The sequence below is a fragment of the Euwallacea fornicatus genome, chromosome 5 (assembly GCF_040115645.1).
Source record: "Euwallacea fornicatus isolate EFF26 chromosome 5, ASM4011564v1, whole genome shotgun sequence".
NCBI lineage: Eukaryota > Metazoa > Arthropoda > Insecta > Coleoptera > Curculionidae > Euwallacea > Euwallacea fornicatus.
In genome coordinates this window covers 3,228,665-3,241,414 of record NC_089545.1, presented here as the reverse complement: position 1 = coordinate 3,241,414, position 12,750 = coordinate 3,228,665, and the positions used below count along the sequence as shown (strand labels likewise).

Genomic DNA, 12,750 nt, shown 5'->3' with positions numbered 1-12,750 from the left:
GTTAGCAATAATGGATGTTCTCCCGACGTATCGCTGAAGGTTTAACCAATCAAATTCGATAAAATTCTTTTCCAATAATATAACCGGTAAATTGGCCCAATCAATTGAACACGCACAAGTCCATTAAAAACACAAATGTCCCTTTTGTAAATTTTTAATTTTTCTACCTACAGAATGTTAATTTACAAAATCAATTTACAGGGTGCTCCAATTAAAATCAGTCACTAATTCCATTTTAAGGGAGGCATCTTTTGACATAAAAATTAAATGTATCACTCTCACCTTCTTCCTTCGGCACCATTAATAGAAAATATTTTAGATTGGAAGGGGAAAAAGTAGAGAAGCACCTGTTTTGTTAATTACTTTGGTTGGCTACTAGGACAAGTATTTTTTCTTATACATTTGGACAGTGTGTTATCAAGAAAATATGAAATAAAAAGTGCATAACGCACGAGCATAGGTTTGTCAGAATCAACCGTATTAAATACGGTAAAATTGGGGAAAACCGTTACGATTTTTAGCCTGCTCTTTGTAAGTCGCTAATAGAAATATTATCAAACATTTATTAAATACATTTTTTTTGGCGTATATATACATAGTTTTTTCCCGAAAGCTCTGAAGAAAACAATACTTAAACACATACATTTTAAAAAATACATTCTCAAACCCAGACCGAAAAAACCTTCCGAACATGATCAAACTCGATCGCTCATTCAAATTTTTGACACTAATAGTGGTGGGGACAAGATGACAGTGACTCATTTGAACTTGTCATATGTCAAAAGAAAAAAATCAATTTCTGCCAAGATTAATATAGAGTGGATCGTTTTAATTTAAATACACTGTAATTTGGAGCCTTGCGGCTCAAGTCATTAAGTCGTGTAATTTTTTCGTCTACTCAATCACAATCCCGAAGGCGAAGGTTCCTTCCACTAGTTGAAGACAAATAATCTTTAATCTCTTGCGGCGCTGTCACATCGTGTTCAAGAATTCTGATTGCTTCATGAAGCAGGGCAGAAAGTTTATGGGGGTCCTAAATGAGATTACTTACAGCTACATTTATATCTACTAATTTTTTTTCACATAATATTAGTGAAAATATCACAATTAAGCTTGACAGTCAATAAGCATCTCTGGTTTGTCTGGACTCACAATGAAAACAGGCAAAAAAATTGACACAATGATAAAAGGCAGATCTAAGAATATGTATAAAAAAATATTCTTGTTCTCGCCTCAGGAAATTTTCGAAAACGGTCTGAAATCATTCAGACACTAGTAGCAATTTCGTTCACCATCTGTTCTACATTAAATATTAGGTATGTTCTCACTCTTTCGGTATATACAGGCACAATTACCCAGGTGATGTAAAAATACTTACTATTTAATTGGAATCATTGTGCCAATCAATATGAACCAAAAAAATGCATAATCTTTAATGAACAAGGAGAATTAGTTCCCTTTTCCATCGACCATCCAATTCCTTGACGAATTCAAAAATGCAATAATATGCAAGGGGTTCCATTAAAAAAAAAAAGTTAACTACGTTAGTGGCTTTCCCTTGTATTAAAATTCATCTCTGTATAAAAATTCGAACAGTTGTTTCTTCATCGGATTCGATATATACATATACTTATGATAGATCCCAAAATTTCATGAAAATAAATCAGAAAGTGTTCCTGGAAAAATAATAGTATTCCAGACTTTTCTGGCACTCTGTATATGAGATGCAAGGTTCATAAAGCCACCTGCACAATCATCTATTGCTAACTTCTTTGTATTCTAGCCCTAGATGCGTGTACCATGTATGTATACCGATGTATTACTAATTCACAGCAAAAAAACTTACGTTAATACTTGAAAATCCTTCTTATTTCGGATACCTTGTAAAGCCATTATATTTTCCTTCTTGGTACATATAATAATATCAAAATACCAACCGGAGATTCGCAAAAGCTGGCTTCAGTAAGTATGATATAAAATGCGGAATCTTACCACTCATCTTGTACAACAACATATAAAATAAGTTAGGGAAAAATTAATCATCCAGCTCTGTTATCAACTATTTGAGGCAATTCGTAAAATTTAACGAATTTTTTAAATATAAAATTAAATCTAAAGAAATGCAAAATGAATCAACACTATTGAAAGGTCCTTTAAAAAATATGAAAGTTTGTTACCCTACATATCGAAAATGGTGCATTTTTGACCATGGACATTTTAACATTTTGACCTTAGATGTTTTAGCATTTTTGCGGGGTACTAACGCCCTCTGAAATATCTCCAGATGGTATACGACGCCCTCTATAAGAAAATTGAAGGTAATTACACGAAAATACATTTAGAATGCAGATCAGTACATGTATACATCGAAAAGAGACAAAACAGAAATGAGAAAATGAGTTTAATTTAGTCTAGCACCTGTAGATTCAAACCGCTTTCTAAAAATATGTGTTCATTCTAAAAGAGAAGAATTTCTCTAGGATGACTCACCACAATGTGTTTGGTTCCATTTAATCTATTTATACCTTCCCGTTTACAGCAGAACATTTCATAGAGTAAAAGACCTCTCATTTTACACTGACCGCATTGAAGTTTTTCTAAAAGGTTTAGCAAATCGATGCAGATATCTTCTTTGATTTTCAATTGGTCTAGAGTTAGTTCTTAAAAAAAAAATCGTTAAATCTTCCATCACGCATTTCCCTGTATCAAATAGTTACCACTCCAAGTATATCCAGGCTTATGACCTAAAACCCATACGATTTTCCACTTCAATTCCACTGCAACCTGGTTATACTGCGGAACAACCGATTTCAGCTTCCCATTTAACAAATTATACATAAAAGGAAAGTCACTGGATTCCACCCCCTTCAGAATAGAGCCTGCAGAAATCCAATTAACCTGCAAAAGAGTAGCCACATTCTCATCAACTGACCTAGTAATGTAGTAATTGGCCCAATTTCCTGGCCTGTAATAACATTTTTGCAGTACTGGCACTGCCAATTGGCATAAGCCTTATATGGATCCACCAGACAGACTGGTCCCCCGCATGATTTGCACATAATTGAATTCATGAAAGTGCCAAACTCAGTTGGATCTTTGCATCTGAGGCATTTGCATACGAAGTGTTTGGTCTTATACAAGTGAAAGAGACGAATGGTCGAGCCCCAAATCAGTCTTGTGTAGCAATGGAACAACTCAGAATGTTTGGGTATGAAAACTGCGGCTTTCACCACCATTTCGTGCCTGGAGTTGAAAACGTGACTGATGTTTGGCACGCAAGAGTGATTTGCCAGGCTGGACAAAGGGTAGAGACCTTGCAAGGATGTAAAATTTACTTCTGCGAATTGATATATCAAACGAACGATACCTCTGACGCTACTCTGACTTCTTTCGTTCCCCAAAGCCACCTCAAATGCGTTCGCGTCCAATACACAACACACAAACTTCAAGAATTGTTCGTCCAATTCCTTAAATTTGAATCCCAATTTTTCTTTCAGAGTATCGATTTCACGGCCGTGATCATCTCTGTCATGAGCTATTAAGCAGGAGACTACTTTTTTGTCGATCTCGTCTAAAAAAAGACTTCTAATTGGTGTCAAATTTTCAAACAATTCTCGATTGAATTGTTCCATAAAATTCTCGTTGTGTTCCAAATATTGCCGAACGGTTTTGCACTCTCTATGGTGGCTAGAGGAGTCCTGGCATACTTGGCTACAGACCTCTAGTCCGCAGCCGCTGGTACAGAGGCGCAAGTTTTCTTTGCTGAAATATGTATCGTTAGTTACAGAGTGTCTTGAAAAAACATGTAGGTGCCAAAGCTACCAGAAATTCCACAGGTACAATAAAAATAGGGCAATTGAACTTGATTTTCGTGCATAAACCCTCGTTTTGTTTCCGCACTATACAACATTCCCCGAAATAAGCGATATAAGTTAAAGAGCAGATATCCAATCAAAAATACGGAATTCATAACGCGGTGGATACTGGGTACGTGGGTCTAGAGGATCTCAAAACTAGTTGATCTTCAGTTGCTGAGATATTGGTCTCAGAAAATGTCTTAAAAAAACTCCAATAAAATTTGTAATAAAAACCTCTAGATTTCAGCAATGAAATGATATGAAATAATTAGTGTAATGAAATAATTAATGTCATGAAATAATGTAATATCACGAAATTTAATCGCCTTTATTATAAAAAAATATTCTTTTCACTTGTGACGTAAAACTCTTTCACACCGTTAACACAAGAATAACTACCCCGCGATCCCGAAATTGTTGCATTTAAGAAAATTAAGTTATGCCGGGCTACTTTCACCTGAGAAATTTGCAGAATTTTTTATCCTTGTTTTTAGAAGACATTGTCGTTATAAAATAGAGCGTTCATTAAAAAAAAACTTGAAGAAGTCATATGCATATAGTGCGAAGTAAATTCAAATTCTAATTTCTTTCATTTCAAATCCCCACTATATTTCCATTTTTTTAAAATTAAAAGACCCTTTTGAAATTTTTAGTTTTACTTAATGTGTGTTGATTACCTGAAGCAACAGACGCATATTTTAGGGCAATTCAGAATGCACCTCGGGCCAATTATTACCGGAAAATCTTTAAATACCACTTCACCCACATCGAAATTTCTGGTTACAAACACTCCGAAACCGCCTGTCTCTGATTGTCTTATTTCCCACCCTGGTGGGTTTCCATCCAGGAGGTGATGTCTCTCTAAAAATGCTCTAATAGTTTCGTTTAAGCCAGTATTCGTTCTTTCGCACCGGTTCATTTCGTTTGTCGAAGTTAATTTAAAATTAAAGCGACTGACATTAGGTAATTAGGTAAGTTGTTGTTTGAAAAACACGACTTACCTCTACCTGGAGAGGGAGGAGGCTCATTTGAATAGTAGTTCAGTGGCGGAACATTTGGCTCAGATAATGTTCAACAATGGATATTCTTGACTCAATTGATATATTAGGCACATAACATGGGACGGAATTTCTATTTGACTGGTATGAAAAACCGATCTATTTCACGTCTAACATCGTGTTGTACATTGTACTATTTCTTCTCTAAACCTATTCGTACTTATAATACGGATGGGGACCAAATTCTCTGATAAAATAGCATCTCAGGATCTCAGGAGTATAAGATTCTCACCAGATGGGTTCTAATAGAAACAAATCATCGGGAGAACGTGGAACCTTCAGGAAAAAAGTAAATTTTTATTTAAAATACACTTTTCGATCAATACCTGGCTGCGCTAAAATTATAAATGTAAGTAAAATGTTCATTCGCCACATTTGCAAGAAATATTGTCTGTTTTAACCTAAAACAAATTCTATGTAAATTGTTTATTGAAAATATGGTGAACACAAGTTGCGTGTATATTTGGCCTTTCAGCGCACTTTAGTATTTATCGGAACCTACTAATGCCACGTGCATTTACTATTTATGTAACAAATATTTCAGTATTTACATGCAAAAACGGACATATCTCAATGCTTCAAATTATCTTATTATCATCTTACCGCTTCTCATATCAAGATAAGCGAAACGAAATCTTACAAACCTTTTTCTCCTGCATTACGGCAATGTAAAGGAATCTCTATTTCTTACTAACCCAAGGGTAACAAATATATAATTAGTGCTCATGTAGGATGACTTGAACTACATATTAAAAATAATGAAAATTATAACGAGTCTTCAAAAAAATTCGAATAAGTGCTTTCTTAATTCTATATATTATTATTATTCTAGTACGTGGAATTATTTTCGCTGATTATGAAAAAAATTATCAATGATGCCAGTTTTTTGGCTACGCCAGTGTTTTAACATTATAATTACGGCGAACAATTTATTTTCGAGGAAAATATGCTAATTGGTTTTGATTGAATACGCCTAAACATTTGTAGAACATAACATACTTTGACTTTCAACCTCCAAAAATTCCACAAGTAAATGTCACTTGAGGCAATGTGATGCAATATATTTTCGTTGCTGTATTTATTTCATGCTACAGATTTAGAATTTAATGAAACTACCGAATTTCTCCAGGTTAGACCAACTTTGAAAATATTTAAATAACACGCGAGAATAACCGACGATATTTAATATACAGGGCGTTCCAACTACAAATGAGCACCCTTTTATTTGAGCTACCCTGTATTCTCAAAAAATTATAGCCATTTTATGTATTGTTACCCGTAAAATGTAAAGGTGTTGTCAAAAAGATTGTTCGATGTAAGTTCGTGTTGCGACATAAAATCGAAGTTAATTTCATCAGTGATTTCTTCTGGAAGGTGTTGGGTCTTTGTAATACCTGCATGAAAGGTATTATAGGACCTGACTTTTTTCAGATAAGTATATGAAGAATACATGCCTTCATGTAGAGACAGGTCAGTCATATCGTGACAAAAATTTCTTAAAATGAACTATGAGCCCTTAATATAGAAATTTCAAAAACGCAATTTTACAAGACACTAAGAATTTTTTTTAATGAATACTTTACAAGCACAAGTGTCGTAAAACGTTCTACATCACACACGCATCTATCACCACGATATCAAAGATAATAAAACCTCATAGAATACGTTCCGCTGCTTAAGTGTGAAACGTTACCCACATGAAAACACCACGGAGCAAGGAGTGTTCTCGCTGTGATCCGCGCTGTCAAATTGTTAATTATCAAGTGCAATAGGATTTTTCGTAAAGGACAATGTGAATATAATTGGTTCTTATCAGCTGATTTCCAACCAATGGGGTTGGTTGGTTAGTATCGAACATCTATCTCATTGGTTAAAAATCAGCTGAAAGGGATCAATCTGACCCAGATCGTCCTTTCCGAAATAGCCTAAATTTTTCTTTCTTCACACTTTTTCCCTCTTGCTTATTTGCATCTGACCAGTCCAAAAATCGCATAACTTTTAAATTTCGTTCATTAATATCGCTCCTAAATCCAGCTTCAAATAATTACTATGTCTGCTGCCCCCGTTCGAGTCTCCCCCCTTATTAAGGTGAGAATCATTAAGAACCCAATCAAATTTTCAGAGTTGCTAATATTATGTAATACTAATACCTTAACTCCCAGTTCTTCAGATGGAGCTTCCTTGGGGTCGGAGTGGTATATGGGGCTTTCAACCAGAGTAGACTGTCAAAGAAAGAAGAAAAAATTAGGGAATATGAGCTTAAGCAAAAAGCCATTCGTGATGAAAAACTGGCTTTTGAAAAGAAAATAGCTATCGAAAAAGAAATGAAGGAATTGGAGGAAATGGCAAAGTGAGCACACCCATTTGTTAAGCAATGTAGCGGTTAAGTAATAAGAATTGTATGTAAGACAACAAAAGTGCTATAAATTGTTTTTGTAAATTATCAATGTTTCTGTCAAGTCCCAGGTGATAAAACAACCAGTCCCTTTAGGTAATAAGCAGGTGACAATTAATAAGTGATTAATATACTAGGGAGACAAACACTAAATGGAACTTTAAAGCAGGGAGAATTATTATATTTAAAATAATCTTTTCATTTATCGAAACAGGTTATGAACTACCTATCAATAACTATGACTAAAGGTGGTTCCATAACAATTTAATTCAAACTAGCAAAAAGAGAATAATGCAGATCAGTCTCATATAGAAATTAATGTCTTAAAGGTGTGTTTGTAATGTTGCATGTAGTTCTAGATTGAAGGCTTTATAAAATGATTTTTAAATTAACGCATTTGGATCCAAAATCATAAAAAGCATAGAAATTGCAGCTAATTCCCATAATTATTATTGATTTTAACAATGTACACCCTGTATTTTGGAAACTAATCATAAGATCCTGTTAAGAGTATAAGAACTAGAAAATATCAAAACATGAGAAGAATTGGAGGAAATATAACTTATTATAAGAGTGGTACAGATTGCTTTTAGATTATGATTTGGTCTTAAATACTTTATCCCCTAGTAAGCACTGGAAGTTGATATCAATATATATATATTACTATTCTACTTGACCCACAAAAATAAAATTAAAAAATGGTCCTAAACTCTTCATTTTCGAAGATCATAAAAAATCATATACGTTGTGGCTTAAAATGATGATACATTCTTGAATATTGAAAAGATACAGGGAAGGTTATATAAAAAAAATGACATTATAAGATATTCTTGTAAACATGGACCTATTTTTTTAACTTCTGAACTTTCAAGACTATTTTGTTTACGGCTCAAATGCAACATTCTCACGGGCAGTGAATTAAAAAACTCGTTTATAAAGAAACCATGCCGTGTACATACATTATTTGTTAAGCCATACTTAACGACATGACAAGAAAAAAGCATATTTCTTGACCTTACAAATTGAACCAGACGCTGGCGAAGCAGGCTATATGAGGACAATAGCTCGCTGCACCTCATATTCGTCGTTCGAGTTGTATTGACAACCGCTTCCGGTTGTCTGTTGTCCGACGTCTTTGTAGGCATTCGCAACGGCATTTTTATTGAAGCTCGAATCGCTCGACATGCGAAAGTCTAACTGACCAAACATTAATCGGTACAAAACCCTCAAAAACACGTTTAGCTAAGGAATACAACAGAGTGGTCACTGAATTAAACCGAATACACTGCTGCTTCTGTTGTTGATAGCGCCTTTATTGTTGCTAAAATTGATATTCAACGTTATCTATAAAAATAGAAATTGGATTAACGGGAAGCTACAAGGAGCATACATCCTGGAACACTCGCTATATTCAGAAGAACAATATAAGAAAAACAACTGAATGTTATCCTAGTCTCCGTTATAGACAATCTATTTTATTTCAGTAGTAATCAATTTTCACGCTTTCTAAATTGTTTTTAATATGGTACTGGGTAAAAGTGTACTGATGAAAAAACTACTAAATTAAATATATTTTCAAAAAAACCACCGCCTACTTAGAGTAATAGGCAATAGTCCAACTCTTAATGTGTAAATTACATTGGACCTAATTAGTTCTGCAATTATCGAGGCTTGGCCTACAACATATTTTTCTTATGGTCTCATTATATAGACACATACATAAAATATTCACCTTTCTTGCAAAAGCACCCTGTATGTATCAATTTTTATTCGACCGCTGTATGTCAAAATATTTATTACAAATATGAAGCAGTTTATAACTAAATCTCAACACTAAGTACCATTAAATTTAAATAATTTGTTCCGCGCTACGAAATGTCAGGCATCCTTCCTTATTTGCACAAGCCAATCCTTCAGGCGTAGTATTAGTGTCTATGACATCTTTGATTTGTACACGCTCAATACCCTCCACTTTACCCTTTATGTCAGCTTCAGTATCTTTCCGGTTTTCAGCCTTTTCAGTTTTCCCACCTTTACCATTACTCTCCTCAGAACTTTCTTTGTAATCAATCTTTTCACCCATATCAGATTTGTTTACGGCTACCGAGTCTCCTTCCCCGGATCCACTAGCCTCATTTTCTTTAGAATTTTCCGTGTTTTTAACATTCTTAAACTCGTTAAATTTGTTACCGGTATGACTATTTCTGTTTTTATATCCTGCATCCATATATAAATTTTCATTATGTTCTTCAGGATTTTCTTTGGGGTTAACAGTTTCAAATCCATTAGAATCCGACTCACCATGGTATCCATCATCACATTCCTTAGTTCCTGTACTCTCCTTAATATCGTTGTGTTCAATAACATCAGCATCAGATTCACTCGCGGATGCAGGGGATTCCTCTTCATTTGAGGAAATATGATCTCCCCCTTGTTCTTGTTTATCTACATAACTATAAGTAATTATTAATTACAAATGTAATGTTTTCTAGTTAAAAAATCTTACTGTAAAAAGAATTTATCTAGCTTCTCTTTGCCTTCTGTGTAGTTTTTTCGCAGTGTATTTTCCAAAGATATGTCTCCCGATGCGGGATCCTCAGTATATTCAACAAAATCTAAATGTGAATCGTATAATTCTTGTCTTCGTTTTTTTTGCAATATGGACCCTAGGTGTTTAAAACCTTTTTCACCTGCAAGCATCTAATCATTAATTTATAAACCCTCATTAACAAATAATTAATATTCTGTTAACTTTAAGAAGAAATTTAACAGCTAATTTTCATAGGAGCAAAATATTTTTAATTCGCATTTAGGCGAATAAAATCATGCATAAAGAAGTGAAATATTAAATAACCCTACTCTCAGTTTTTATTTCCTGTTCAGCTAAGTCCAGCTTATGCTTAGTCACAACCTTCCGTATGCACTTTTCAAATTCATAATATGTAGGGAAATGCACACTATTATTGTACTTTTTACTCAGCGCCTGATTAATTTCATTGTACTTTGATTGTACGAATGAAATTCTGTCGTATACCGGGCGTCCGCTAAAGGGATTACGTTTGATGTAAACACAATACTTTGCATATACCTTTTTTAATCGACTTTGGTACCTGAAAATGCATTAACAATGTAACTAACGTTGGAAATTGTAGGATAAATCACCTATCAAGAATCATGTAAGAGGAGTTGCCATCTTCCTCAAAGTTCACCTCAGCTGCCTCTAAATGCTTGATTTTTTTTCTTAATAATTTCATAATTTTCTCCAATTTTTTCACTTTGGGTAAATGCTCTTCCTCAACCATTATTGTGGTTGCTGTGATATGTGACTTCAAATGACTAAATATTTTGTGAAAAGCTATCACTGCCATCTTAGCTGCTCCACTATTGGATGCTTTTTTCACTGATTCAATGTTATGCTTTAAAAGATTTTGAAAGATAGGCTCATTAACATGAGATGCACTTTTTCTAAAATACTTTTCCAGGATAGGAACTTTTGTTGGCAACATTTCTTCAAATGTTGAACTTTTCAGGCTCTCCTTGACTATTTCAAGAAAAGCTTCTAGTAGAGCTCTTGATTCTGGACAAACATTTTCCTGAATATAAGAGAAGAATAATATCAATAGAGATTTTGCATGATTTAGTATTTGCATTATTTTATTTTTAAATCTTATTTTATTGTTGCCTTTTAGTGTTTAGCATTACCAATTTTTGCTATGTAATGATACAGTACACTAATGAACATATCAATGAAATGAACTCTACTCTAAGAACCAATGCCAGGAATCCTGGAGTTGGTTAAAGTAGCTGCAAATTTGCCTGTATATAGCTTATGTATATCAATATCTTACCTCTTTGGATAAATTTGGAAGTATAGATCTGTCAGAAAAACTTTCAAGTGACTCAATATCTAAATTTTCCTTCTCAGTCTCCTCATCTGAATCAGGAATTACAATTGCTTTTTTGGAAGCAGTATTTTCATCAACTTCATTACATAAAGGGCTCATTACGTCTTCATTTGCATCAATACCACCACTTTCTGAAACATCATCAGGTCCTATCGTAATTACTTCAGTTTCAGGAAAGTGGGTTTGTGCTTTACTTTTCGAACTAATACTAGTTTTCAGTTGGGAAGTCCTATTGTCATCAACAATAATAATAGGTTTTATTGGTTCTTTTAATGGAGAACTTCCACTTTCATTTCCTGCCTTTTCCTCACTGCCAGAATCACTATCACTATCAAGCAGGGAAACTGTCTCACTTTTTTTTTTCCATATAGTGACTCCATTCCGCTTAAAGGCAACATCACTCTCCATGATCGAGTCAATGAGTGCATTAATCTCTTGTGAATTGCAGTTGTTTGAAGCAAGAGACTTCTTGCCATTAACTGTAATTGCACCTGAAGCACCACTTGATGTCCTCAAAGTGGATGTCGAATCATCATCATCATCATCATCAGAGTCCAAACTAACAGTTTCAATTCCTTTTTTCTTGCTAATTTGTTTTCTTTTATTTTTTGCTTTTGACACTGAAAACATGGATATGGAAACGTTTGGGACAATTATTGGGCTTATCCTCCTTTTCTAAAATTAACCAGGTTAATGATTACCCTTAATCTTATCTATTGTTATAGCTTTTAAATTAACTTTTTTATTTAAATTGCTACCTTTGCACATGGTTCTTTTAGTTTGTTCTCTTCATCGGAAGAGCTCAAAGAAATGACCTGATCCAGATCAGACATTTTTTCTTCTTCAGAGCAATTGTTGACAGCTAAAATTTATAAACTATAACCCTTTTAATTAGCTTCTCAATGAAAAATTGGATAGCATCCTTCAAGGCGTCAGACACAAAATACAAGCGCCACGCGAAGCCAAGCTGTCAAACACTGTTGACAGTTGACAATGACTAGAGATGAAAGTTATTTTATACCGGTGACCTTGACGGTTACCGGATCAACTGGATACTTAATGGGCACTATCAGGCCCTTGAAGTGCTTTCTAAATTTGACTACACAATGTAAATCACTGTGCTGGATTATAGAATACATTATAGTATTTATTGTGTCCACATTAGTCTACGAGTAGAGTAGAATTGATGTTTAATAAATACTCATTTAAAGTAAAACATTTTAATTTAAGAGATATTTTTAATTTATTTAAAAAGTAATTTTTTTTCATTTTTAAAGATCATAAAAATTACTACTTCTCGTAATATAATTTTCGTTTCATTTATACCCGAGCACATATACAGACTAGTCTCCAATACATACTAATAATAGTTTTTTATTTTTTCATTGCTTCAAAATGTCAAGAGTATTCATTCTCCTCGATAAAAAAAAGTATTATAGCCAGGGCCGGCCTTAGCAAATCTGGTTCCTTGGACGTAATTTTTGATCATCATCCCCTTACCATCGACCATAAAAATTTGCAGCCTTTCGTAGTTT

General features: G+C 34.0%; 3 protein-coding genes across 4 annotated transcripts; 1 reads left to right on the top strand and 2 right to left on the bottom strand.

The window, feature by feature from the left end:
• Positions 1-138: 138 nt before the first annotated feature.
• On the bottom strand, positions 139-5,469 carry LOC136339453 (SET domain-containing protein SmydA-8-like). Its single transcript, XM_066282743.1, has 6 exons — positions 4,535-5,469; positions 3,368-3,762; positions 2,933-3,313; positions 2,718-2,879; positions 2,491-2,660; positions 139-1,033 (listed from the first exon to the last, which is right to left on the bottom strand). Exons 1-6 carry the CDS (start codon positions 4,774-4,776, stop codon positions 899-901), a joined length of 1,485 nt encoding a protein of 494 aa, XP_066138840.1. The 5' UTR covers positions 4,777-5,469; the 3' UTR covers positions 139-898.
• A 1,348-nt stretch (positions 5,470-6,817) lies between these two features.
• ATPsynE (ATP synthase, subunit E) lies at positions 6,818-7,358 on the top strand. The gene is made up of 2 exons (XM_066282744.1): positions 6,818-7,003; positions 7,078-7,358. The coding sequence occupies exons 1-2, from the start codon at positions 6,965-6,967 to the stop codon at positions 7,267-7,269; spliced, it is 231 nt and encodes a 76-aa protein (XP_066138841.1). The 5' UTR covers positions 6,818-6,964; the 3' UTR covers positions 7,270-7,358.
• LOC136339451 (death domain-associated protein 6-like) lies at positions 6,877-12,194 on the bottom strand. Of its 2 annotated transcripts, XM_066282739.1 has the most exons (7): positions 11,974-12,194; positions 11,410-11,890; positions 11,159-11,346; positions 10,473-10,903; positions 10,170-10,420; positions 9,817-10,000; positions 6,877-9,763 (listed from the first exon to the last, which is right to left on the bottom strand). In XM_066282739.1, the coding sequence occupies exons 1-7, from the start codon at positions 12,046-12,048 to the stop codon at positions 9,160-9,162; spliced, it is 2,214 nt and encodes a 737-aa protein (XP_066138836.1). In that variant the 5' UTR covers positions 12,049-12,194; the 3' UTR covers positions 6,877-9,159. The 2 variants fall into 2 exon arrangements, with proteins under 2 accessions (XP_066138836.1, XP_066138835.1); XM_066282738.1 differs by having other exon boundaries at positions 11,159-11,890.
• Between the last annotated feature and the right edge of the window lie 556 nt (positions 12,195-12,750).